This window comes from Dinoponera quadriceps, unplaced genomic scaffold (assembly GCF_001313825.1).
Source record: "Dinoponera quadriceps isolate SergipeBrazil2010 unplaced genomic scaffold, ASM131382v1 scaffold115, whole genome shotgun sequence".
In the NCBI taxonomy this organism is placed as follows: Eukaryota; Metazoa; Arthropoda; class Insecta; order Hymenoptera; family Formicidae; genus Dinoponera; species Dinoponera quadriceps.
In genome coordinates, this window is record NW_014554511.1 from 349127 (window position 1) to 375343 (window position 26217).

The window sequence follows — 26217 nt, forward strand, 5'->3', positions numbered from 1 at the left end:
AAAAAAGAATTCGCANTTTATAGTAGCGTTCAAGTTCTTATGCTCCGTCTTAAACATTTCTTGAGCGCTTCACCGCGAGAGTGGTCGGGAAAGAAATGTTGAATTCCGAGCATATTGTGTAAATAATACATATGTACTGAGCGACGATTAATAGCGACGACTATTAATGATTGTAATTGGTGAAGTACGATTAATACGTATGTACGTGCGTGTGTGTATGTGTGTGTGTATGCACGGGTGCGTATGTATGTATGCGAGAGTGTGCGTCAGATCGCGGAGCGAAGAATAGCGACTGTTAGTGTCATAATGCTACTCTCTACGAGGCATAATTCTGAATTTTCATGATCGTGAGATCCTTATCGAAGTCCTCCATTACTTAGCAACTGCGACGCGCACTTGTTGTTTTTGTTGTTATTAACTCACAACGAACCGCGGCGACGCGCTGTCCGCGTTGTCTCTCTTTTACGAGATAATTGTAATGCGTTATAGTTGCTGAGACGAAATATCAAAGGTATACACACTCCGATCCTCCGGCACTTCGATTTGTATCTGTAGTGAAATCTTGCTTTCATTACTCCACTCTCGATACTTCCGCGCGATTTAACTCTGGGATCTGCGGAGTCATCTGAGTAGTTGAGGGGGAGTTCCTTAGAGTTTCAGGGATGTTTTTAACCTTGGTGTGATTACAACCTTCCATTTTTCTGGACCTTTGCCACTGCGGTTTTCAGAGTATGCATTTTGACATCTCCGAATTAGGTCCCTCGGGACTTTCATTCTTTTCGATTTAGATACTTCAGCTTGAAACTCTTATCCCCGAACTCTCTTTCTCTCTCTCTCTCGTGACTTTCTTTTTCGTATTTCCAAATGTCCTCCGGGTATTTTAATCGATCGATTCGTAATCCCCTTCGGATCATCAATCTGTTTCATTCTTCTAGGATTCCTCATTGTTCCCTCAACCGGATTCAGATCTTCGTGTCCTTTATAACCTGCCCGACCTTTCAGATCCTCAACTTCTGGATCCTCGTTTAATTTCCGTTTTCTAGGGACGGACTCTTCGCAAAACCGACTGATTTACCGTAAGTTTTTGTAGCCGATTTCCGACTAGATTTCACTTAACCACGTAACTTTGAGCGAGCGCCTCATACACGATCTAACTAATTGCAAAGCGATTAGCAAAATTTCTCAAAAATTGCAACTTGTATACACCATCTACTTTGGCATACGCTCGCCGACACTTCGGTTATGTGTGTCGTTGCGCAGGTATAATCGTATCATAAAAATAACTGCGCGAAACGGCATGCACCGAAGCGAAAGCTATCGGTGAGCGTTTATGAAAAAATTGTCGTTTCTCTATGGTGAAGCAGGATCGTAGGAGAAGAAGGGTGCTTCTTAAGATTTGACATTAGCAATGTACACGACTTGCTTAATCGCCAATGACGAACGTAACGTACGTTGAGTTTACATTACTCTGGAAACATATTGATAACGTTCCTTTTCTCTTTTTTTTTTTTCTTTCGAGAATTGCAGTCGCACGTTTTTTCCCGTTAGTTTCCGTTAGATCGTGTATGATTTTGAGTCGTGTATATGTCCCCATTGATTTGAGATTGTTGCTCATAAATGGGAAGATGATTAGAGTAACGAAGGAGCGATACGAAGATGATGGCGATGATGATAATCATCGTCGAAGACGATGGTGACGATGATAACGATGGTGTTACATGCGAAACGGCAGCTTTTTAATATGTCTACGAAAAGTATTGTCAACAAATACTCTTGAACGTTTTAATTAAAAGTAATTCGTACAATATGTCAAACTGGATTTTTTCGTCATTTTCGGCCCTTATTAGCATTTAACGCATGTTGGTAGTGTCTCTAGCTGTGATAAAAGTCGCCTCGTGGAGTTGCTTAGATACTCTTGTTTGATCAATATAGTGTTATAAAGCGAACAAGAAAAGAAGTTGCGAATCGAGAATCGGCTGGATTATTTATAAAATTTCGAGGTAAAAATCATGCCGACGATAATCGTCAAGAATCACCAATGGCGTCAGACAGAAAGGAAGATAATAATTCACGTGCCTCTGAAAGCCCCACCTAAGAACGTGGATTTGTTTGCTACGGACAATTATGTTAAGGTTGGTCCTGTTTTCAAGACAAATTTTCTAGCTCGGGTAAATTCGAGAATCACTCCTTGTTTCCTTTTCGTTTCCAAATCGAAAACTTCAAGTAAACAATTTTCCCTCGTCTAACTAATTTTCATTGCAGATTAACTCCCCTCCCTTTATCTTGGAGTTATTTTTATGGGGGAACGTGCGCGAACAAGAGAGTGAATGCGTTTTTACGGATAACGGAGCTACTTTTTCTTTGCAAAAAGCAAACGTGGGCCAGGACTGGCCACGTCTCGAAATAGAAAACCTTAGTAAAGAGCAAAAACTTGATTTTAGAAGGCAAATTTTAGAAAAAGCGCAAGACCTTGCGGAGAATCGTGCGAAATTTAAGAGAGGTAAAATTGTTGCGATGAATAATTTGTAAGTAAAACTCTTTACGTGTAAAGAAATAATTTATTCGACATGAAAATGTTTTTTCACATTTTTGATTCTAAAAATTTCGAGAGATATAATTATAAATCTCCGTCAAGATTTCTATTCTTTAAAAGAAAAGTGTTCTCCATTTGTCTAATTGCTGCTTTCTTTCTTAATACAATTTTCTTCCGCTCTTGGCATGCAGAGAAACGTCAATATCTTCAAAAAGAAGCCGTTAAAACACAGATTAATTTGGACACTCGGACGTTAAACAAGATAGAATTTTTAAGAGATGCTCATCGAAAAACTGCGATGCAGGAGTTCGAAGATTGGCGACGTGATCATGAAATACCGATTCTTCAGAACATATCCGGCAAGGTGCAAAAAAATAGAAAAGAATACAGGTAAACTGACATTTTATAAAGATATACAAAAGTTACATCAGAGTACAATCGAAAAATATATTTTGGAGAATCTTGTAGAAGAACTAAACGTTTTTTTCTGAAATATATCAGTTTGATTATATTATATTATTGCACTTGATTGAGTAATTTCTTTTCCCATAAGGCCACCACTTCAGTGGTTCAAAAATGACTCCGGTACCGTACGGTTTGTGGAAGTAAACGAAAGAGCAGAAGCAAAAGAAGCAATAAATGTGGTGGAAAAGCAGCGACGTGAACCTGTCGTCATAGGAGAATTGGAGAAAAAGCCGATTGTTGAAGAAAGCATGAGAAAAGAAGTAATCGCTGAACAGGATCTAAAAGTAAAATCAATTGCTAAAGGATTATCTGTTGGTGAAGGACAAATAGGAGAATCAGTTGATGAAACGAATCTGAAAGCAGAAAGAGTTTCGAATCAAAAGAAAGCGGATATTGTAGAAGTGAACGAGTCAACTACGAGCGAAAGTTTTAATTTTGACGGGAGCTCTGCCAATTCTGAAGATTCCGAATCGGATCACGAGACGGCTCACAAATCCCCAACAAGGCCTTTAGTTGAAGAGATGGACCAGAAGTCTGTGCAGAAATTCCACGCGGAGACGAAGAAACAGAGACCACCTCAAGATGTGATCGACAGGGTGTTGCGAGATCGATATTCCAAGACGAACCAGATATTCAACGAACCTTCCAAAATAATTCCGCTTCCCAGAAAAAGCGGAACTATTAATGTGACTTTTTCTGAAAGGGCCTTTCCTACTCCTGCCAGAGAGAGCTCGCATATTGAAGAACAGGAAGTATGTTAACATATTTGCAACTATAAACTATATGGCAGAGAAATATCTACAGAAGAGCAAGAACTGTAAAAAAAGTTAAATTTTTCTCAATAAGAATATTATAAGTTGATTTCCTTTTAATGAGAATTAATTTAAACGAGGTTATTGTTAATTGATCATTTTTCCTCTTTCGGCATAAAATATATCCTATATGTTTTATATGTAATTTATTTTATAGTGGCTCTCCAAGCAAGCGGAAGCTAGAAGGAAGACAGGATTCGTCGTGGAAGACCTCCGTCCTGAGGAACAAGATCCCCAGTGGTTGAAGGATAAGGGCGAGTACGTTGAGAGCAAAATACTCTCCGTCACGCATTGTCTGATTCGATTAATTTTTGTATATCACAGCGAGTTCTTCAAGACGGGGAACTACTTGGCAGCTATTAACGCGTACACGCACGGGATTAAGATCAGCAATAAGATGACGGCGCTCTACGTGAACAGATCTGCTGCTCACTACGCCCTTGGAAACTACTACAGATGCATCGACGATTGTTCCACGGTAATGAAAGTTTCTTCAGTTTCTTCAGTTTGCGAGAGAGTGTAGGAGTGGAAGGAAGAGCTTTCCTCTTATCGGTAGGTGTTGGAATTGATGGAGCCAAAGTGCGAGAGTAACAGAGTGTCGCGAGCGAGATGTCACGCTCGCCGAGGTGCTGCTCTGTGCAAATTATCCGCGCCGCAGCATGGAATCCCCGAGCTGGAAGCTGCCTTGAAATTGGAGCCAAATAACGAAAGCATCAAACGCGATCTTCTCGCTGCCAGACGGTACTTTAACATCAAAGAATGAGAAAGGATGGCCAGATTTCGGTATTTCAAGCCTCTCTCAGCAGGAATCATTTATTTAATTATTTATTTATTTATAGTGTCGATAAGTCAATGAACACAAAGTACTTAAAAATACTAAAATAATTAATGTGTAGAAATATTACAAAGTTTTGTAAACTATTCATAACAAGAGTGCTTTACTATTTCTCAACGCGTTAACGCGTTTCATTCAGTACGAAAGCGAGAGTTTGTTGTATTACGAGTTTATTAAAAAAAAAAAAGAAAAAAAAGCGGAGTACAAAACAACGAAAATATCACAGAAACAAAGCCTTCGTTCCCGGTCTTGGTAAATTCTTAATATATCCTGACTTAATCTGACTTCAGGTTAGGAATTTTTCGTTCGTAGGACTGTTATCCACTTTCAGAACGTAGCATTCTTCGCGGCTAAGATCTCGTCTATACAGGCGCACTTAGTGTGCTCTAGGGCGTGAATAATTTCGTGATGACGGTCCCGGTGCTGATCGATGCGGTGCTTAACCATGAACACGAGGCTGACATTTCTAGTCTCGATCGGAGCGCAGACTTGCCTAGAATCCGGACAACATCCCGAGCCCGCGCAACGCGTTAGAACTGTCGACGCGGGATAGAAGATTTCGTCCGGTCCAGGACCTATAGTGAGAAGATCTTCTACCGGAACGGCCCTCGGTTGAGGCAAGGAACATCGGAACTGATGCACCAGCTGCACATGGTTCAAAAAACCACTGTCTCTGGAAGAGCGAATACGGACGTGATTATCAAGGAAAAAGAAAAGTAACGAGATATAAAAGAGGAAATAATGAGTAAAAAACAAGAGGATAAGGAAAGAGAATCCGACAGATGATTATCTCTTAAAAAAAAACCGAAAGAGATATAAGCATTTTATAAATCAATCGATTGCATCATCTCACCTGTGATGCCTGCCAAGGACGACCGATGCAAACTGGACGCAGATTACAAGCGACATGAAAATCTTCATCTTGAAGAAAGAAGCCGGCACAGGTCTTTAAATCACTGTGACTTTCTCTTCAGCAACACACTGAATCCAACGATGACTTGGTTGAACACGAATTAAAGTAAAAGGATTTTTCAAGTTCCAATTCACATTCACACAAGTTTCTTTCGATAAACTTTAAAGGTCTGATCCCTCCAAAATCCAGTCACGCTCAATGTCTTCCGCAGTCTTTTTCCCCGAGTCCGCGCCGAAGAGGCTCGCTATGAGCGTCGTCGACTTCTGCGATCAGAATTCTTTCGTCCTGCGTATATACGTAAGTTTCATCCAGGCTGTTCTTTCATCCTCATTCTTTCCCCTCCGATTTCTTCTTTCTCGTTCCCGCCCGCTCTTCGATTTCTCTTCGCTCGAGGCGTCTCCCTACGGATTCCCGGTAAGAGGAGGAGGAGGATGCTCGAGGAGGGGTTCGCCTAACCGTTCCGAGAAGCTCGACGAGATAACTATAATTATTAGGAGCAGCGAGAGCGCGATGTTACGTCGCGTGACTCCTCTCCTTCTCGCTTCGCTTCCTTCGTCCATCAAATGTTTTCTTCCTTTCTCTTTCTCGTCAATTCCCTTTGGCCACCTGCTTCAAGAGTCCGACGAAATTCACGGTGAAACAAATTGAAGATCTCGCCTTTTAAATCGCCGGTCAGCCGAAGAGCTTGACGTCCCGAAACATTGATATCTGCATCTCGGGATGTCTTACCTGTGCTGCGCGTAACAGATTTGTACGTTTGATTAGCGTGGTAAGTGAAAATTCCAGGAGAAAAGAAGCCCAAGATTTTGTTTTCCATAGAAGAGAATAATTTTAGATTTCATTCCCGTTTCTAATGCGGTATATAATAAAGAAGTTCTGTTCATCTAGTAGTTTGCGTACGCAACTCGGAGATGAAATCTCGTTCCGCAGGATACTTACTAATCACAAGCACTTCTACGAATGGGAATTACCGGAGATGGATATTATCGTTATTACCATCTAACGTAATGTGATGCGACCCACTGTATGTGATGCATCAACGTCTACGTCGCGTCTGGTTGCAGCGTCTGGTTCCGGAGTGCGCATTCTAATTGCTCCTTTTTGTTTTCGCAGAAGCCATAGGTCCCGCATGTCTTCTAACAGGCGACAGATAAACAGATACAAGGGAACATACACAGTAATTATAGCTTTACATAATTATACTTTTAATCATTCAACTGATTCACTCCTGTGTTACAAGTGCGTTCCGCAGGACCGATAGAAAATAGTAAACGTGAATATAAATCATTGTCGCAAGAGATATTAAATGAAAGAAATATTACGAGGAATTGCGAAATCACATATGTTTTTAACGTGCCGTTTTGGTAGGATGATCGGGAACTCGGAGATTTTCTGTATAGTTTGAAAAACCACCATGTTAACCACACGTTTTCTCGTCGCGCGCTTCTAATTACGAAATCTTATGATTTTGGCGTAAAAATGAATGATGAAACGGACAGGACGGAATACGTGGTGTTATCCATATTAAAGAAACTGATTGAAATTCTTCGCGGACGAGGTGAGAGTAAGTCGTCGAGGTTCTCATCGGTTTTGACAATCCAGCATTTCGTCCGGTTGAATCATCAGCGAATGACTCACAGGGACAGGTTTCGCAGGATGAATCGATACACTTTTATTCCTTATTAATCATTTATCAACTAAGGGAGAGAGAGAGAAAGAGAGAGACTCACCGTGTCCAATCGCAAAGGGACGGTGTGAATCATTCCCCTTGACCACCACAAAAAATAGAAAAAAAGTACAAAACTAATTGCTCCACGGTAGTATAAGTTCATTGAACTGCGAATATGCGCGCCGTATATGCTCGTGCACTACATGTCAACGTTTCCGAATCGTACATGTTTCTATTTCTGGAACAGAAACTTCGTCAATGGGTTGCATAAGCTAGAGTGAGAGATAAGATCCTGTCTGTAAGGTGAATGTTGTCCGGAAAGAGCAGGAGTGCCGCGAGGATATCCCCATGTCTACGTCAGCAAATATACGTCATTATGTTACATGGTAATGAGGATGATTCAGGTACTTGTGAAATCGGGACAGTGAGACAAAGTCTCTGATGAAAACGTGAGTGTGTCTCTCTCACAAGGGTTTTTTTCTTCCAGAATTTTCAAAAGTAACGAGACCGCTCGAACTTGAGATGCGAAACTTAAACAACGGTTGGAGACAAAGAAGAAGAATTAAAAATATGCTCGATATTCGGGAGACGTTTAAAGCGCTTGCGAAAAATTAGAGCATCATTTTACAAAGACTTTACGATACCTTCGTAAAAGGATTATATCTCTTTGGTCGAATAGTATAATTGTTTGCTTTTGAAACGGTCGTTCTATTTTTAGTTAACAAGCGACATGATACAGATTGTTTCGAGAATTAGAGTACGTTGGTTTTTTACGCATATCTCACCGGAATCCCCGTAAAACGTGCGTGCGTAACAAAAGGATGCGTCAGCAATAAGGAAACCCCGTTACAGGCGAAAAAAGGAAATACCCCCGGTTAGGTGCCACACTTGCGTCACGGCACGAAGAGCAACATCACGGTGATCCTTTCACGACGACCGCGGAATTATTCGGTACGGTTAAAATCTCGCTCTTGTACTTGACTGCATGATTATTGATCCTGCGTTGACTTGCGTCAAGAAGTAAAAAGTTCCACGAATTGGTCAGTACCGTCAGTGACATAAAAATTAATCTATATTAATCTATGATGATCGATTATGTATTATTGCGATCTGTCAGATAGGTTGCAGGCGCTTCCGCGAGCGTAGACGTCGCCAGGATTTACACAAGTAAAAATTACAAAATACAGCACTTTTGCGCTTCATTTCAGGTCGATTCACAAGAGTGCGGCGAAAAATTGTCGATAATGGAAAGATCTACATTGCATTATTGGCGAAGAGACATGAATTTTTTGTTACTCACTCAAAAATTGCCCGAGAGAACAACCGTGGATTCGTGAACTTAAAATAGTTAATTACGATCTTGGCGACACGCACATGGCCGAACACGTGGTGTCCTGTTACTAATGAAGAGGCGCCTCGGCAAAGAGGAACTCTCCAAACCGCATCGTATAATTAGCCTAGCAATGTAAGTACTAGTGAGAAACTTGACCGCGATGACCAGAAATATAAGTCGGATTTGCTAAAAATACGCTATTCTTTTTATTCCGCCTGAATCATCTGGCCAGTCGCGGCCCAGGGAGAAAAGAAAGAGAGAGAAAAGTTTCTCGCTCTACCCTGATATAATCCTCCGAGAGCGATCCCAAAAAGGGTCCCATTAGAGGGTGAGATTTTAGAGAGGGTGAGAAGTTAATATCACGCACGACACATGTGCCACATGTTTGATTGTTCAGAGATATCTATCTAGAATATTTACATCTTGTACTTTTAAGTCATCATCATCGTCGTCTCGTAACCGATTGTATCATCGATAATGCAACACAGTTATTATTGTGTCATAACAAATCAGATAACAGACGTGAACTTTGTAGTCGCGTGGCAGTCTGTGTGTTATGAAGATGTTTGTATAACAATTTAGTTTGAGTTTATCTGTATATTTTATGCAGAGAAGATTTTCTGCAAACGTAACATTTGTTCGTTTATCAGTATCGGCGGAAGATTCACGCTGTTTCTGCGTTGTGATCTTAACGAAACGGAGTATACGAAAACTACGCCGTCATGATTAACGATGATGATGATGATGATGATGATTTTTCATCACGGTTGTTTCAATTTACGTAAAAAGATCTTTGAGATGCAAATGCATCCTGCACGCTTGAATATACATACTAATTTAATCGATGCTGAGAGGACGATAGACGTGATTAGTGCCGGATATCAATCTTGTTTTTAACTCTTGGTTGTTCACCCGTCATTCGATTGATGTATGTGCGTAATCATTAGTTTATTAACAGCTATTGATTTCTCGGAAAACCTCTGTTTTCCTCGTGGAGCGTGTTAGCCTATCATTAATCGGAGGAAGTCGAAGGATACGGATTTAATGTTTACGCGAATTCGAGAGATTTTCTCGAACGGAGAATTCTAAGAGCCAAGAAGATGGGATCAATTGAAACGCACATCTTCCTTATAGAGTAAAATTAATTAAACGAATGGGCACGCAAGCGATGATTCAAAAGATACATCTTGCTTGAGAGATCAATCGTGAGATCGAGAGATCTCTGGATCTCCTAGGCCTTGGACCATCTAGAGTTAGTCATCAGGGATCAAACATAATCGTCTTTGCCTCATGAGTTACTTCTCATTAAAATGAAATCAGAATTATGTGGATGAAGAAATTATCCATTATTCATATATATCTGGTTATGCCCATAACATGTATGAATCATACTATTATTGTATTCCACAAAAAATGACGAAATAACTCCGTTCACGTGACCGATTTCCTGTTGTCTAACGATCAAACTCGGTTGTAAGGAGCAAAAAGAGAATTCCTAATCAGCCGAACGTTTTTAGGTATCTCAAACGAATTTTGAAGCAGCTACAATATTCAGAAGGCATTTTTGGTCACGATTACGGAGACGTCGTTTCTCATCGTCACCGACGACGTTTCGTCTGGAGTTCTCTCATCTTCCGTTAAATGAATCGAGATTTTCGTTTCCCTGTACTATTTACATATTTACATATACACTATTTACATGTGACTACACGTGTCACTTATGTAATAATAATTGTAAATGGAACTCAAGAATCTTCCGAAAACTCGGCTGTCTGAAAATTTAACGTTGCAAATTCCATACCGTTTCTCTCTCTTTCTTGCGCGCAGGAAACTCAAGTCACACGACACCTCTCTCACTTTTGCTTTTTCCGTGCGCGAGCGCATCGAGCGCAGGACGAGAGATGAGAACATTTTAACGATTCGCGGAAATCCGCGGGCTGATCGAAATGCTCGAAGAAGAATTATGACGCCTCAACTGCCGCAGCGAAAGGTGATTTTTGAAGCGGGACCCGCGCAATAACACGGTCGTCGTTCAAGCGAGTTAATGTCGCCGGACGAATTTCCACGACGAGCCTCTCCGCCTCGCGCGGATCGCCGGTGCTATCGGGGCGCGAAGGTATCGATAAGTATCGATTTACTTCGCTAATATCCATTACTGATTATGATAATCATTATTCCGAGTGCAAGGGGTTAAGCAGCGCCGGCGCATGAAAAGTGCATTAAAGCGCGCGGACAACGCGGTTGCACAACAAAGTGGGAATCATCGCAGAGGCTCGTCCGAGGCATGCGTGCTCTTCCATATATAAATACTCGTGTGCCAGTGGGGAAAATCTCAGTCGGCCGATACATGGTACCCGCGGTGCTCGTCGGCCATCCGCATCCAATCACCTTCGCCCGGACGAGAGCGATCAGCCATCGCTTCGCCACGTGATTCGCTTTGCCTTCGTGTCGCTTCCTTCACGAGCCGGGAAGACAAACAGGGGAAGAATTTTCCGTTGCTTCCTCCTGTCTATCTCTGGTATCGGTGAACCGACTCGGCCGACGATGGAGCGTGGACTGACGAGAAGATCGTTTCTGAGGCTTCTGCTGCTGGTCCTGACGGCGATCGGCCAGACGTCGCCGGCCCCGACTCACAGCGATCACCGGCCTCTCGAGACGAAGAGGACGCATTTGCACACCGTCCTGGAAGCCACCAAGAACTTCATCTGTAAGAAATCTCAGCCGAGGGCTTACAGCCTGATGGACCTGATGCAGCATCTGCCGAGCGAGAGCGCCAGGCGGCCGGTGTACATCGTGCTGAAAAGATGCGACAGCTACGCAGGCTGCTGCAACAGTCCTGATCTCAGTTGCGCGCCGGTCGAGTCGTCGATCTACTACGAAGAGATGGAGATCGTAATGTCCAGTCTGAAGACGAACAGCAGCAGGAGGACGTGGATCAGGGTGAGGCAGCACGGCGAATGCAGCTGCGAGCTTAGCACCGGCCAGAAAGAGCCCGAGCCCAGTATAGAGATCCTTTGATCCCTCAGAGATTCTACGGATCTTCCTACCTAGTATTGAGAAACGAGAACTCAGGAGTGCAACTATGTCTCTCCCCAGCGCTCTTCGCTGGACTCTCCCTGGATTTCGGAACACAGTGCTGTGACTCGGGGGAGAGGTCGGACCGCTAATTGAAGTTAATCAACTCGCATCGGGACTGTCCGTTGTTCAGTTGTTCTGTGCGATCGGTTAGCGCGTTCGTAAAAAACAGAGACGACGCGTCGGTGGCGTCTAGAATTGACATATTGGCCTATACTTCCAATTGTGAGTGATGCTATGATGTAAAATATTGATTGACACGAAGTACTAGGAAGTACTTTATTTTGTTACAACGAAGAGTGTGATACCGACTACGGACTGGGATTAAATTTCTCAGAGCTGGTTTAACACTGGTCTGGCATTTAATTTCCTGTCTCTGACTATGACCAGCGAATGATGAAATATGGATATAAAGCTAATTAGCAAAACGTTACACGCTCGAATGACTGGTAAGAATTAATAGAGAACATGGATCACGTGAAGATATGAAGCTTTTGAAATGGATACTCACGGTGGATAGGCGGATAATTGTGAACGAATGTGTCATGGAAAATACACTGAATACAAGATGAAGAAACAGAAACTGTAGCGTGGATATTCGATGCAAGAAGTGAGAGAGAGAGTGTGTGTGTACGTGCGCGCGCGTGTGTGTATGTGTGTGTGTGTGTGAGAGAGAGAGATTCTATTAGGTAAAAATTTAAAGATATAACTGTGTGTGTCCGGAAAGAAACGTATTGCTCCTCCAATCGATGAAAATACTGTTTTAAGTCTTATTAAATTTTATTAAGACTTATGTGTGTGAGATATCTTTACTCAGAGAAAAAGAGAAAGAGAGATTTTTATTGCAAATATATTTATATGTCTCATAAATAATATCTTTCAATGCGTTTGTTATACTTTTTGAATCGTGCCATTTTTTAAATGTATTACGAATTATGGAGAAAAATGTAGAATTTAATATTACAGAATGGCAGAGAAAATTTGGAAAGATCCGCACGGGGGAGGGGAGATGAATAACATGAATACGTTTAACTATTTCTCCTCTTTACCCTGCAATTTCGGAAATAAAGTGTTCTGTTATAAATATAATCAAACGTATGATAACGTAAGGGCACGGTAGTAAGAGCAATTATAATTCATCTGCCTCATGAAATGTGATCGTGAACGTTTCAGGGCATTTAGGAATACTTTCTTTTTCTTGTTTACCAAATGATATTGTGATAAAGAGATTATGTTAATTTATAATTGCGACGCGCGATGTTCGTCAAAATGCAGTTCATCTGAAGCGACCAATTCAACATGCCAAATGTTTGTCGCAATTTATTTCCAACGTGATCTTCACATCAAACTGATAGCACCAAACTACGGAACTGACCGTCGCGTTTAGAGCTAAATATAACTTCACTGTTGTATTCGCCGCCTAAGTGCGAATGCCGTTGTGTTATAAACATAAAGTTTATAGTGGTATAAACGAAAACCAGCCGCGGCAAAAATAACGCGCTTTACATGTAAATCATTCTTAATATACCGAGTGTCAGGAAAATTATAAGCGCATACTTTCTTGGTTTTTAAGCTGACAAGAATTTACTGAGGCAAGTGAAGTTATCATTTCGTCAAATTGATTGGATTTCATATTTAATTGTCACGACATTCTTATAGTTGGTACGAATCACTCGACAATTTTAGCGCGACAATAGTCCTGACACCAGTTAATTAATCAAGTGCATTTTGATAATCGTCGTGTGTAGTGTAGTTAATTTATTTATTAAACAAGTAACCATCATCGAGAAAAGTAGCGAGATAAGTTATCACAAGCAAATCAAGATGTGATGAAAATAAATCAGTGTCGAAAGGATTCTCAACAGTATTCCTGTAGCGTCTAATTAGCAGTATCTAGTTAGTCGAATGTTATCTAATTTTTATACTAATTAATTAATTTATGTATCGACTCATTTATATATATATATATATATATATATATATATATATATATTAAGTCTGTAGCGACAGAAATATTTATAAAAATAAATCGCAGCTTTGACTATTTTTATACCAACTCAGTGCAGTTTATTTTTGCACATCTATTGTCCAGTATCAACCTCTAATTTTTAAATAATTTCTGGGTTCGATAGTTTACTTATCTTTGCCCGGTTTTCTCAAACTATATTTAACATTATATATTCTAATATTTTTATATACTTGGAATGTTCGTTGACTGAAAGAAATCCGTAGTGAATCCGCCGGTTCTACTTTTCACAAATACGTGAAACTCGAATATATATTTTCATGACGATAATTTTTACTTTTAGCGGAATATATTATTCATTCGTCGAATAGAAATAGTAGAACAACGCGAATTCTCGATTTAGCATACAACATGTGAACGTAAACTAGGTCGGTGCCCAGCGATTAAAGAGCCGGCAGAGCAGAGACATCGACGTTGACGCCTATGTGAACACCTGTCCAATAAAATCGACATTGCCAAAGACTAAATAGAAAAAAGCAAGAGCCTGAATCACACATTCATGTAAATGGTTCAAAAGTATATTTTATTAAAACGTATGAAATCTCTTTCTCTCAAAATTGATCGCGTACTACCTCACTTGTCATAATCGATATACTTTTCTTGAAATAGTATTTATACTTAATTATAACTACTACTATACTTATTGGTATAAACTGGCTAATTATATTTTATTCATTAAACGAACGATCACACACAACTATCTAAGAAAAAGCGGAGATAATGTTTCAAAAGTTAGAACCTTGTCTTTCAACATATGATTCCTGAAACTTGACAAATATCAGGAATTTTAACTGTCTGATTTACAATTTTCTTATATTAAGGATTTATTAAGAAGAAGCATGAAGTATAATTAGTATAAAATTGATGGTTTAAATTGTTGGGACAAGTTTTTCATTAAAAAAAAAATAATAATAATAATAATAAAAAGGAACGTTGAAGTACTTATCATACAATAAACATATAGATCGTGAAACTGAATTGAAATTCCCCTGCCTGTTTTTTCCTTTGTTTGCTTAACTTAAAGTCGATGAGAAAAACTATGCAGAATGTATAGAGTGAATAAAAAAAAAAGATATACAGGACAGAAGACGTCTCTCTCTCTCTCTCTCTTTCTCTCTTATATGATATTACGAATATCGGGCGTAAGGATACTTGGAACGCATTCTTCGCCCTCGTGTTCCTCGTCCTCGCCCTCCTCCCTCGTTCGCCGCTCCTCTCGTAGCATGCTGTCCCCCACGTATTACGGCTTGTCCTACGAAAGAAAAAAGCAGAGATGTTGCGCATTAACGCTCGTCAGACGGTGTCGCGCTAAATTAGCGGCAAATTGCGAGTAAGCCGATTAAGTGCGTGAATCCGAAGTCAAACGTGTCAACTTTCACGACCGATTAATCTGCTCACCTCTACCCGACTGACTTTCACCCCAAACGATCGGTGTAGGTCTCGCACCTCTCGCTGCTCTGAAGGGTGATCTCGGTGATCTTCTCACTGTCACTCCTCTGTTACTGTTGGAAGCACTCGCCGCTGCCAAACTGGCCGCCAATGTCCTCTGGCGAGTATTGCTGGACGGTGACGCCTCCGCCTCGCGACTCTCCTCTTCGACATCGTCCTCGACCAGCTCGCTCGCGGATTCTTCCGTTACCTCCGCTGTGTCTACGGCATCGTCATCCCCGGATGCCAGAGCCACGGGCTCTTCCGACCGCTTCTCACCATCCGAGCTCACTCCTGTAAAAGAAAAAGAGGAAAAGAAAGTTAAAACTGAATTCTTCATTAAAACAAAATAAATAAAATTCTTTGAAGAATGTGACGAGGATTAATAAATAGAGAAGGCTCGATTGGAGATTAAATGCAGTCGGGTGTGCGTACCTTCACTTGGCATCACGCTGGATTCTGTAGCTTCTGTGGAGCCGCGTTGTTGATCATCAGCGCCGACGATGCGGATGCTAGGAATACTGGGTTCCTCAGCGTTATCGCCGGAAGTGGCTGTTACGGAAACAGGCGTCACGGAAACGGTGGTTTCTTGTTCCTCAGGCTGGCCGCTGCTGGTCTGTTGCAATAATGAAAAGAAAGCATAAATTATTAACGATATTACTGCACTTGCTACAAAGATAATTATAATAAAAATGTATTGCAGAAGTATAAAAAAATCTCAAATTTTTATAAATAATATTTTACTATAATTTGTCCAAGTGATTTCGATATTATCGAACGTATCAGCAAGAACCTCCTCACCGAAGGTGGCAAGTCCGCAGCCGGTGACACTTGAAGTGGTGTGGTAGGTACGCTGCGTCCAGTCCCGCCATCCTCCAGCTGCGCCAGGTCCATTCTGCTATCGTCCAGGCTCTCCTGGACGACCTGGGCTACAGCAGAGCTGGACGAACCGAAGATGGTCCTGGTGGTAGAGCCTGTAGGTGTCGTCAAGGACGGCGTGGAAGAAGCGGTGGTAGGTGCCGACGGGTCTCCGAAAGTGAAACGACCCTGAGGTACTTGCGGGGAGCTCACAGCCTCGCCGAACCCATCGCTGCGACGTGGAACGAACAGAGTCGGCGTGCTCGGAACAATGCAATCATCGCCGCCGTCTTCGTAGCCCTGCTGTGGCTTTTGGAAGGATGCAAGGACGATTTAGTTGGCAAATTGTACACCAATTTCTATACCTTCCGAATACAAAAAAATATCCTTAAGTACCAACCAGAAGAAGGTGCTGCTGCTGTTGTTGCCTAGGCATAGGCGCGATCCCTCTGGACGATCTTGCCGTGAAGGATGTCGGAGGCTCTCCCGTCGGCCCAGCACTGCTGATAGCCTCAGACTGCTGCTGATTGCTAGGAATGGCCGCTTGAGTCTGTCTGGGAACCTCGACACTGGTCGAGTCCTCCTCCATGATGATCTCCACTTCGTTATTGTCCCGTTCAACCTCAACTTCGACTTCATACGGCATCTCCTCTTCTTCCTCCATTTCTTCGTACGGGTCATTATCGAATTCTTCTTCTTCTTGAGCCTGGTGATTGCCACCGCCTTCGCCCTCGTCGCAATCTACTACTACCACACAGCCTTCTTCCACCTCCTCATCTTGGTCCCTCTGGCTTGATGTTGGCACCTGGTGAGATATCAATCGGACTTATTTGTAATATATTTATTTACTCCTGCTGCATTTGTCCATTCCGACAATTCATCGAATCATCCAGCCTCTCCTTCCTATCGCGCTATCCTCACCTGATACTCCACTTCTGAAGCACTGGCACTCGCAGTCGCGCTCATGTCCTGCCTGCTTCGTTTGGTCTTTGGACTCTGCGCTTGCTCCTGACGTCCGTGGTCCACCCCCTCGACAATCCCGGAACCAGAGGCCGTGGAGTCCAGGCCACGGGGCCTCTTCAGCCCCGTGGAAGCTTGCGACGTGCTGACCGACTGGGTGGAGCTGCTCGCGACAGTCTGCTGCTGGTCGCTGACGACCACCTGCTGCTGCTGCTGCTGCTGCTGCTGCTCCACTCTTGGGCTAACTAGCGCCACCGTTTGCTGTTGTTGTTGCTGCTGACACTGCTGCTGTTGCGGCTGAACGCTCAGCGTCTCCACGCTCTCCGGGTCTTCCCTCTGTGTGGACTCGGCGGATTCGCTGAGCTGTGGCTGCACCACCAGCTGACGGAGGCTACTGGTTTGCGCACCCTGCGAGGAACTGCTGGTGCTCGCCGGCTGGAAATCCGTCAGACTGCTAGTCGGCGAGCTCGTCTCCGTAGTGTGCACCACCTGCTGTTTTCAGAGAATAATTTCTCAGTGCTATCCGATTCTACCAAGACGGGGGAAAGTGAATTATTACCTGCTGCTGCTGTTGCTGCATCTGGTGCGGCGCGACCATTACCGGCGCACTGGCTGTGGTCGGAAGCACCGCTGCTGTTCTAGACTGTACCATACTCATCGGCCTGATACTGGCTAGAGGAGTCTCCGCTCTAGCGGACATCGGCTTGATATTTGCGGTGGGCGGCTCCGTGGTCGCACTAACTCCACTCACACCCGACAACTGCCTCTGGAGTTGAGTGACCCGCTGCAGCAGAGCCTCCTTCTCCGCTTGTACTTCCGCTTTCTCGTGCTCTAATCGGGAGATACGACCGTCCATTTGCGACTTCAACGCTGTCAGTCGATTGTCGTGCTCAGCCTCGGGATCGGCCTGGACGCCCGTACTGCCTCCCGCCGAGTCCATCCTGGACTTCAGGTCTAACAGTTCCTTCTCGCACGTTTTCTTCGATTCAGTCAGCTGCATGATCTTCGTCCTGGCGCCTTTGAGCACTTGCTTCGCCCTCTCCTCCTTCTCCACGATGCTGCGGTTCAGCGTCTCGATCTCCTTCCTCAGGTTCTCGGCCTCGCTTTGAGCCATCGTTATCTGGCGGGTCAGTTCGTCCGTCTTCGCCGTGAGCTCGATGTTAGCCTGACGGAGCTCCTGCCGACCCTCCTCTCGCAACTGTTCCTCCCGCTCTTGCGCGTTTGCGTTGGCGGCTTCCTCGTTCCTGGCCTCCTCGTTGCTCTTCTTCTCCTCCTCGACGGTCTTCGTGAGTTCCTCAAATTGTGTCTTGTACTTCTTGGCTATTTTGCGTATTTGGATCTCCTTATTCTTGATGTCGTTGAGAATCACCTCTTTGTCGCTCAACTCCTTCCTGAGAGAAGCCAAATCTTTGGCCTTCGAGGTAGAGTCAGCCAGCGACTCGTTGAGATCCTGGCTTAATTTGCGGACTTCCTCCGACATCCGGGTTAACTCCTCACCTTGTGTTTGCAGCTGTTTCTGCAGCTGCGCCAGTTGCTCATCGAGCTTCGCCTTCTCCGTCTTCATCTGATTGTATTCGTCGGTTCTCTTCGCGTGAGTCTCCCTCTCCGACGTCAGTAACTTGCTCAGGTTCTCTCTCTCGGTCTGCAACCGCCGCCAGTCCTCGGGGCTGAGCTTATTCGCCCTCTCCAGCAACGTGTTCGCTCTCTGCCTCCATCTGGTCGCTTCGTTCTTCAAGCTGGTATTCTCTTCCGTGAGAACTTCAGTTTTAGCCGTCAGGTCTCGAGATATGTCTCGAAGAGGCACCACTTCTTCCGACAAAGCGTTCACCTTGGCTACGAGCTCGTTCACCTTCGCGCTCAAGCTGTCTCTCTCTTCTCTGAGGATCCGATTCGAGTCCGTGATGGCGTTCAGAGTCTCCACCTTGCGCAGTAATTCCGCATGCTTGGACGTAGTCACTACGTCGATCTCGGCCTTCTCTCGTTCGGAGTTCAGCAAAGCCTCGCTCTCCTTCAGCCGCTTTTCCACCACATCGGCCTGCGACTTCAGCCTGAGATTTTCCGCCCTGAGAACGTCGGATTTCGCCAGAGCCAGATCCTTCTCCCTTCTTAAGTACTTCATCACCCGCAACAACTGTTCGACCGAGTTCGAATCCTCGTCCCCCACGGAACTGAAGCTTTTGTTCACAGCTTCCAGGCTGGTGTCGGGACTCTCCCGTCCGCCTATCTTGGTCTGCTGGCTCTGCATGATGGCCGCTCGATTGCCCAGCTCCTGAATCTGATTGTGCAGAAGCACATTCTGCGTGTCCAGGTCTTCGATTCTCTTTTGGGACTCTTCGATCTCGTTCATCAGCTTCTTCTCCATTTCTTGGAAGGCCGACTTCTCGGCTTTCAGAGCCTCTATCGCCACATTTCGCTCCTGCGTCAGGGTGTTGAACCGCTGCTGGACCTGCTGAGTGTCCTCCTTCAGCTTGGCCAGAACCTGTAGATCGGCGGAGTGTAGCACCATCTCCCTGGCGTATTTTTCTTCGGCTTCTTTGGCCGCGATCGCGGTCGACTTCAAGTCGCTCTTCAACAGCTCGATCTCACCCTTTAGTTCATCCAGCTCCTCGACTTTGCTCTCGGCATTAGCCAGTTTCTCCCTCAGTTCCGAATCGGTCTCCTGCTTGCCATTCGATATCTTCGTCAGATCGTCGCCCAGTTCCTTCACTCTCTTCTGCAACGAAATGATCTCCACGCGTGAATCCTTCGATGTCTTCGTCAGCTCATCCTTGCACTTGTTGTATTCGGCTGACAGCTCTCGCAGCTGCGTCTCAGCGCTCTCGGCAATGTCGCAGTACTGCTGACTCTGTTGCCTGGCCGTCCTCAGTTGTTCCGTGAGCGACTTGATCTCAGTTTGGCAGGCGTCTAGTTGTACCTCCAGTTCCTTCACCCTCTTCACCAGATTCTCGTCCCCTGTCAGAGGCTTTTCGATGTAATTGGCAACCATCTGTTTCAATTTGTTTCCTAATTCTTCAACCTTCTGGCTGCTCTCATGCTCATTCTGTTTCGATTGTTCCACTTCCTTCCTCAGCCTTTCGTTCAGTTCGCGTTCTTCCTTTAGTCTCTCCTGGTTGGTCGCCAACTGCCTCTCCAGATGCGCCGCCAAGTCTCTGAAACGATCTTGCTCCTCTTGAAGGCGACGCCGGAGAGCAGCGCACTCCCTATTAGCGTCGTCGAATCTTTGCTCGGCCCTGAGCTGCCCTTCGGCTTGAACTCGCTCCAAACTCGCCTTGATGGACTCCATATCCGCTTTGAGCAGAACCTGCGTCTGTCTCTCTCTCTGGTAGACTTCTCGCTCCTTCAGCAATCGTCCCTCGGAATCCCGGAGGAGTTGGCGCTCGTGGCGGAGGTTTTCCAATTGAACCTCCGCCCGGGATAAACGAGACTGGGCGGCGAGCGTCTCGTCCTTCAAGATCATGATGCTCTGTTCGTGCTTGCCGATGGTGACGTTGTAATTGTTACACTTATCCTCGAGAGCCTTGATTTGGGTCTTGTACGAGGAGACGTTGCCTTGCAGAAGCGTGAATCTTTCATTCGCCGAGTCCAATTGCGCTTTCAGTCTGCAACACCTCGCCGAATTCGCCTCCGCCTCTTTCCTGAGCCTTTCCACCTCCTCGCTCAACATCTTCTCGTGCGCGGTCCGTTCCTTCCGGTACATCTCGTACTCGTCCGAGACCTGCTTGAGCTTGTCCTCGACCTCCTTCAGCTTCTTCGACCATTCCTTCTCCCTTTCCTCGTCCTTGTTGTCCTTCGTCGCCTTCGAGTCCTCCTTCGTCCTCGACTTACCCTCTTCGTCCTCCACCTCCATCATCTCCTTCTTATCGTTCGTGGAATTCTTCAGCCTCTGCTGGTACATGTTCTTGTACATGTCCCTCTGCTTCAGAAGATTGTCCAGCATTTTCGATTGCCGATCCTGTGCAGCCTGCATATCCGCCAATTGCTCCATGTAACGGTCCAGCTTCTCCTTCATCTCGCCCGAATTGATCTCGTCTGTAGCGCGCTCGATTTCTTCTTGTCTGGAGGACAGCGCGCGGACAACAGCCAGCAGCTTCTGGTTGTTCTCCTGCAACTCCTCGATATCTTTGAAAGTCACCAGTTTCTTACTAATGATCTGCGAGGATACAATGTTGTCTGTATCGAAGGAGGTGTCTCGGGAAGACGAATCTCGGCTCTCTACGCCGGCACGGCTTTCCTGGACTTCCTTCAGGAGATAACACACTTGTCTGGCTAAGTCGCTGAGTTCCACCTTCAATTTCTGGTTTTCCTTACTGTGATGATTGGCAAGACGCTTTGCTTCGTTGGAGCTCTCAACGAGACGTTGATTCTCAGCGAGGAGCTCGTCCTGCTTGCAAGTTAGTATCTCTATATTCGATATGGCTGCTTCGTAGTCCTGACGTTGTTGTTGCAGCAATGGTGCTTTCTGCTGCAGTTCGCAGAGAATCACGTCCATTTGAGATTTCAGACGTTCGTTCTCTTGTCTCTCCTGGGTCAGCTGGTCGGTGACCTCGACCAACTGAGTGTAAATCTGCGTGAGGCTCAAGCCTTTCCGTAACACTCGACTGGTTATAGCTGCTGTGGGTGCCAACTGTTCCACAGCTTGATCCAATCTCTCTTGCTGAATATTTTTCAGCAACTCGTTAGCATTATCCAGCTCCTTCGTCAGTTCTTGGATATTCTGTTCTTTGTCGTCGATATCTTGCTTGTGCTGCAACACTAATTGATTGTGCTTGGTCTCCAAAATACCATACTGTTCCGAGGCGTGTTCCAAAAGTTCCTGAAGCTCCTTCACCGCGTTGGAAAATTCGTCCGCCTTGGAATTGGCCTCGTCTGCCATGGACTTGTACAAATCGGCCAATCTTGTCTGCGCGCCAATTTCTTCGCGGTACGAATTGTGCATAGAGATTTCATGGATTCGTTGCTCTTCCAGTTTCTGAGCCAGTTCGTCAGAACGCTTTTGTAAGGAAGAAACGGATTCACGAAGCTGGGAATTTGCTTCGTTAGCTATTCGCAGCTCCTCCTCACGCTGAGTTAACTTGGTGTCGGTTAAGAGTGCCCTAGCTGAGGCCTCGGACCTTGTCGTCTGTAGTTCGGAATTTCTCTTAGCCAATTCTTCCTCGAGGCCCGCCAGTTGCTGAGCAAGAAGTACTCGTTCCTGCTCGAGCCGCTTCTCCTTGAAATCCAACGTCATCTTTAGACTGTGAATTTCTTCCGTTTCAGCCAAAACTTGACACTTCGCTGCGATGGCGGCTTGAAGCTGAGTGCCCAGAGAGGATAATTCAGTATACATCCTTGCAATTTCAGTATCTCGCCTCTCAACTTGCAACTGCAGTGCATTTCTGTCATCTGTGATTGTGTCTCTGTGTCTTCGCAGCTCGCCATTTTCCTTCTCCAATCTGTAAGTTATATCGAAATATTATCAGAAATATTATTGAGTAATAACGCATCAAAAACAAGTATGGCAACTTTAATCACATTACATAGGAATTATTCCAATATCGTTTGAAATCATTATTAGTGATCAATATTACTTTTGAACAGATTCTTTTAACTTGTACACTTCATTTCTTGTTTCTTCGAGACTGCTGCTTGACTCCGCGCTATACTTTTCCGCCAACTCCAGCTTTCCTCTACACTCGTCAAGATTCACCTTGTGTTCCGCGAGTTCTTTCTGCGCTTTCTCTAAGTTTTGTTCTGCAAACCGACACATATTTTATAGTCACATACAGCACATATTCGAATAGATATCTTAAAAATATACTTTCTTAAGACTTTGGTGTTTCAAGCTTCTAGAAAATTTGTGAAAAAGAGAGAAAGGAAGGACAGGGTGCAAGATTCAAATAAAACTAAAGTATCATTTGCCCATTAAAAAGACACAAACTTGCGCACGACTTACCTAGATTCTTGCGGTTGCTCTCGAAGACAGCCTTGGCGGTTATGAATTCGTCGCATTTCGCGGTGAAGTGCGAGTGAATTTTCTTCGCTAATTCCGCTGGTATTTGCGCCAGTTCCTCGTCGCTCGCGATCTCCCGAAGAACGTCGAGCTCGTTCTTCTCGACCGTTTCCATGTCGATGTCTATGGCAATTTTGGCGAGGTTGGGTCAGTCGGACTTCTCAGATTGCAGAGCTAAACCGCCGGGTTTCTCTCAATCTGACACCGCATTTGCGTCTTATGGGGTTGAAATTCGGCAGGTATTACTCGAATACAAGCTAATTAATCTATACTCGTACGATACGATCCATAACTCCGTAAGAACCACGCGTATCGTTCAACCAGTGATCTCTTTCTCACTCCTGCAAGTGCGCACCCGGCCGAAATAATAGCAGCAATGGCGCGTGATGGCGCGCTCTTCAAACGCTCAATAACGGAGATCACGAAGTACGAATACCTAGACGTGACGCGTCCAGTTGGTGCTTGTGACAGAACCGAAATCACCCGAGGCTCCCCTTGATAAAGCGGGAGCTACGCCACATTTTTTAAGGTTATACGTCCTCTTTCTTCTTGGTTGGTGCTCGCAGTCGGAAGTTGCGCGCATCCTTGCTAAAAAAAATCCGCTGAGATGGGTCGTATGCACTCGCATGGGTAACGTAATAATAATTTATCGTATTCGCGCTAAGATTATCCACGTTCGTGATCGCACCGTCGTGTTTTTACGAATTTTCATCGCACGATTCGAAGATGTTTCGATCAACGTGTAAACGTGCTAACACGTGCTCGCTCGACGACCGTATGTTAACTTTATCATTTACCTTTTCTGGTTTCGACGATCTTTTTTGTGGTATTTAACATTCGAATGTTCCAATGCTTTGACGCCACGAAGTTTTTGAAACAAAGTGTTTGCTTCTATTTCGAGAACATAACCTCTTTGATACGTTAACAAGATTTTAATATATGTGAGGATTTTTTTTTACATATTATAATGTAAATCTATTCGACAATGTTTCGAATATCACAACATTTATCTCTTGAACGCACTTAGTTAACGAGATTAAATTATATGTATGTTCACCAACTATTTTTAACTATTTAAATACATCTTTCTAAAAAGGCGATGCATTCGCTAATAGAGTTATTCCACTCGATAAATCAAAGGTAATGCATTTAACGCAATTTAAATTTATATTGTATCTTTAGAAAGGGTATATCCCAGTCTGCGCTTCCTTACCGGAGAAGCGTTCCAACATGGCTCAAGTTAACGCCGGAGGACTGCAAAGATCTAATTTATAAACTAGCGAAGAAAGGACATACACCATCTCAAATTGGTAAGTTCATAATGAGTATCTTGACGAAAAGAAACATATAGATATTCTATTGTACTTTTAGAAGAAAAGGTCTGCTAAAGAAAGATATTTCTTCTTGAAATAAAAATGTTTAAATAAATTTCAGAAGCAAACCGCTTTGAGAGATCTTAGATCCTTCAGTTTGATCTCTTTGATAAAATATGTTTGCAAGAATAAAAATGATAGTGGTATTTGACGTGAATATGATAACTTGTCATTTCACGATAGGTTACCGCTAACATTTACACATTATGATTCAAGTTTGTTGTGAATTTTGGAGAATTAAGTGAACGTCCCTCTGATTTTAGGTGTTATACTTCGTGATTCTCATGGAGTAGCCCAAGTGAGATTCAGGACAGGAAACAAAATCCTGCGCATAGTGAAGAGCATGGGCTTGGCCCCGGACCTGCCCGAAGATTTGTATTATTTGATTAAAAAAGCCGTCGCTGTCCGTAAGCACTTGGAACGCAATCGCAAAGACAAAGATAGCAAATTCCGCCTGATTCTCGTAGAATCGAGGATCCACAGGCTTGCGCGATACTACAAAACCAAAGGATCTTTACCACCGAATTGGAAGTACGAGAGCTCTACGGCTAGCGCTCTCGTGGCCTGATCTTTTTATTGCTTGTGTAACGCATACTCTAATAAAATTTCTTTTTCCATGTAACTGTTGTATCGTTGATAGTGTTAGATGCAATACTACACGTAATAGATATGGGTTTGCAGAATTATAGTAAATCTTTATTTATACGTAAAGCACGGAACGGAATAAACGTTGCAGCGTGTTACCAAGCGAGAAGGAGATATCGACTATGTAATTCGATATCGTTTCGTTCATGCACTTCGAAATAAGGTCACATCTACACTCTCATGGATTGTCATCTTTTTTAGAGACGGAGGAGTCGCATATTCTCATGAGATGGATTTTGTTATATATTCCTTACATAAGCAAGAATGTTGCTGCAAAATTCGCATCTTGCGGTTAGACTTTCAAAAGTTCGTGAAAAATTTACAGATCGACGATTTCGATTAACCAGTTCTTCGGGAGAGACGCCATCTGTCGGTATTTTAAATTATCTTCCCCGCAATTCCAATGCTCATTGGTACTCATCGTTACACAGTTTTTCAAATTGAAGCGTTACTCGTCGATTGTCTTCGTGAATGGCGTAACTGCACGACGGATTCTGAGATAAAAATCGAAGGATTTGCTCGCGGAGTGGAGGAGAAAATTGGCCACGCACGAAGAGAGAATGGTTTGTCCTTCCCACTTGAGATATTATTTTACACTCGTCTCTTCGATATCGATTGCAAAAAGTTAGGCTGTTTTCCTTCCACGCGGAGTTCTCTCTCTTTCCATACAGCGTCTTTCGTATTCTCCTCTCTTTCCCATTTCCGTTTCCTTATACGTTTCAAGCTTAACCCTCTACTCATTTCTACTCTCTTGTTTTCCCGCAGAATCCTGTCGTGACCTTTGCCAGACGCATATATTATAGCGTGTCCGATATGCAACGGCAGGTTCAGAGGCAGGCTTTTCCTTTCCTTCTGCAAGGCGCGATTGCAAATGCGGTTTCACTTTCTCATTCTGCCATCATTCCGCGGGAGGTGAGATGCATTCTTTTCACTTCTAACGGTGTTCTCCAACCGATCCTTCGAGGATCACGCCGACGACACAGAATTTCGAGGATATTCTCGAGGGGGTCTGCTGCGGAATTTTCTGGGCATCTGTGTATAGGTGATTCTTATAACAACTGTAACAAAATATATATTGGCACAAACATTAGTTCACTTTTCGTAAACGGGACATTTTTGGATATTTTCAAGACGATGCGAGTATCCTCGGGATATTTCTACTTTTGGGAAATTCGTGTCAATGGAATATATTTATATCAGGAAAATGTGTTTTTCTTTCTTAAAGTTTCAGAATCGTAACGGGTCTATGTAAAAAAATCATGAAGATCCAATGTTCTCCGAGGAGATCTGAAATCCGAGGAGT

General features: G+C 43.9%; 5 protein-coding genes across 7 annotated transcripts; 3 read left to right on the forward strand and 2 right to left on the reverse strand.

Moving 5' to 3' along the window:
- Positions 1-22: 22 nt before the first annotated feature.
- LOC106751685 (dyslexia susceptibility 1 candidate gene 1 protein homolog) lies at positions 23-4842 on the forward strand. Its single transcript, XM_014632692.1, has 7 exons — positions 23-2132; positions 2263-2500; positions 2725-2923; positions 3087-3750; positions 3968-4068; positions 4135-4288; positions 4367-4842. The coding sequence occupies exons 1-7, from the start codon at positions 2010-2012 to the stop codon at positions 4571-4573; spliced, it is 1686 nt and encodes a 561-aa protein (XP_014488178.1). The 5' UTR covers positions 23-2009; the 3' UTR covers positions 4574-4842.
- Positions 4743-6474, reverse strand: LOC106751687. Its single transcript, XM_014632694.1, has 2 exons — positions 5499-6474; positions 4743-5318 (listed from the first exon to the last, which is right to left on the reverse strand). Exons 1-2 carry the CDS (start codon positions 5564-5566, stop codon positions 4973-4975), a joined length of 414 nt encoding a protein of 137 aa, XP_014488180.1. The 5' UTR covers positions 5567-6474; the 3' UTR covers positions 4743-4972.
- Positions 6475-6507: 33 nt separating this feature from the next.
- LOC106751686 (snake venom vascular endothelial growth factor toxin ICPP-like) lies at positions 6508-13577 on the forward strand. Its single transcript, XM_014632693.1, has one exon. It carries the CDS (start codon positions 11105-11107, stop codon positions 11576-11578), a length of 474 nt encoding a protein of 157 aa, XP_014488179.1. The 5' UTR covers positions 6508-11104; the 3' UTR covers positions 11579-13577.
- A 586-nt stretch (positions 13578-14163) lies between these two features.
- On the reverse strand, positions 14164-23332 carry LOC106751673 (nucleoprotein TPR-like). 3 transcript variants are annotated; one of them, XM_014632666.1, is made up of 9 exons: positions 22840-23332; positions 22475-22637; positions 17467-22339; positions 16869-17396; positions 16348-16752; positions 15891-16256; positions 15525-15705; positions 15060-15383; positions 14164-14913 (listed from the first exon to the last, which is right to left on the reverse strand). In XM_014632666.1, exons 1-9 carry the CDS (start codon positions 23009-23011, stop codon positions 14789-14791), a joined length of 7137 nt encoding a protein of 2378 aa, XP_014488152.1. In that variant the 5' UTR covers positions 23012-23332; the 3' UTR covers positions 14164-14788. The 3 variants fall into 3 exon arrangements, with proteins under 3 accessions (XP_014488152.1, XP_014488153.1, XP_014488150.1); XM_014632667.1 differs by having other exon boundaries at positions 15108-15383; positions 16869-17399; XM_014632664.1 differs by having other exon boundaries at positions 16869-17399.
- Positions 23333-23418: 86 nt separating this feature from the next.
- LOC106751674 (40S ribosomal protein S13-like) lies at positions 23419-24891 on the forward strand. Its single transcript, XM_014632668.1, has 3 exons — positions 23419-23526; positions 24079-24206; positions 24533-24891. The coding sequence occupies exons 1-3, from the start codon at positions 23504-23506 to the stop codon at positions 24835-24837; spliced, it is 456 nt and encodes a 151-aa protein (XP_014488154.1). The 5' UTR covers positions 23419-23503; the 3' UTR covers positions 24838-24891.
- Positions 24892-26217: the final 1326 nt, after the last annotated feature.

Bases quoted from the DNA above. Each gene is read 5' to 3' on its own strand.
- LOC106751685 (XM_014632692.1), top strand. From the start codon at position 2,010: ATGCCGACGATAATCGTCAAGAATCACCAATGGCGTCAGACAGAAAGG. The intron at 2,501-2,724 runs GTAAAATTGTTG...CTTGGCATGCAG, and splicing joins TCGTGCGAAATTTAAGAGAG to AGAAACGTCAATATCTTCAA. The intron at 4,289-4,366 runs GTAATGAAAGTT...TCTTATCGGTAG, and splicing joins GCATCGACGATTGTTCCACG to GTGTTGGAATTGATGGAGCC.
- LOC106751687 (XM_014632694.1), bottom strand. From the start codon at position 5,566: ATGAAGATTTTCATGTCGCTTGTAATCTGCGTCCAGTTTGCATCGGTC. The intron at 5,319-5,498 runs GTGAGATGATGC...TCGCTCTTCCAG, and splicing joins GTCCTTGGCAGGCATCACAG to AGACAGTGGTTTTTTGAACC.
- LOC106751686 (XM_014632693.1), top strand. From the start codon at position 11,105: ATGGAGCGTGGACTGACGAGAAGATCGTTTCTGAGGCTTCTGCTGCTG.
- LOC106751673 (XM_014632664.1), bottom strand. From the start codon at position 23,011: ATGGAAACGGTCGAGAAGAACGAGCTCGACGTTCTTCGGGAGATCGCG. The intron at 22,638-22,839 runs GTAAGTCGTGCG...GTCGGTTTGCAG, and splicing joins GAGCAACCGCAAGAATCTAG to AACAAAACTTAGAGAAAGCG. The intron at 15,706-15,890 runs GTGAGGAGGTTC...TTATTGCAACAG, and splicing joins CTGCGGACTTGCCACCTTCG to ACCAGCAGCGGCCAGCCTGA.
- LOC106751674 (XM_014632668.1), top strand. From the start codon at position 23,504: ATGGGTCGTATGCACTCGCATGG. The intron at 23,527-24,078 runs GTAACGTAATAA...TTGTATCTTTAG, and splicing joins GGTCGTATGCACTCGCATGG to AAAGGGTATATCCCAGTCTG. The intron at 24,207-24,532 runs GTAAGTTCATAA...CTCTGATTTTAG, and splicing joins ACATACACCATCTCAAATTG to GTGTTATACTTCGTGATTCT.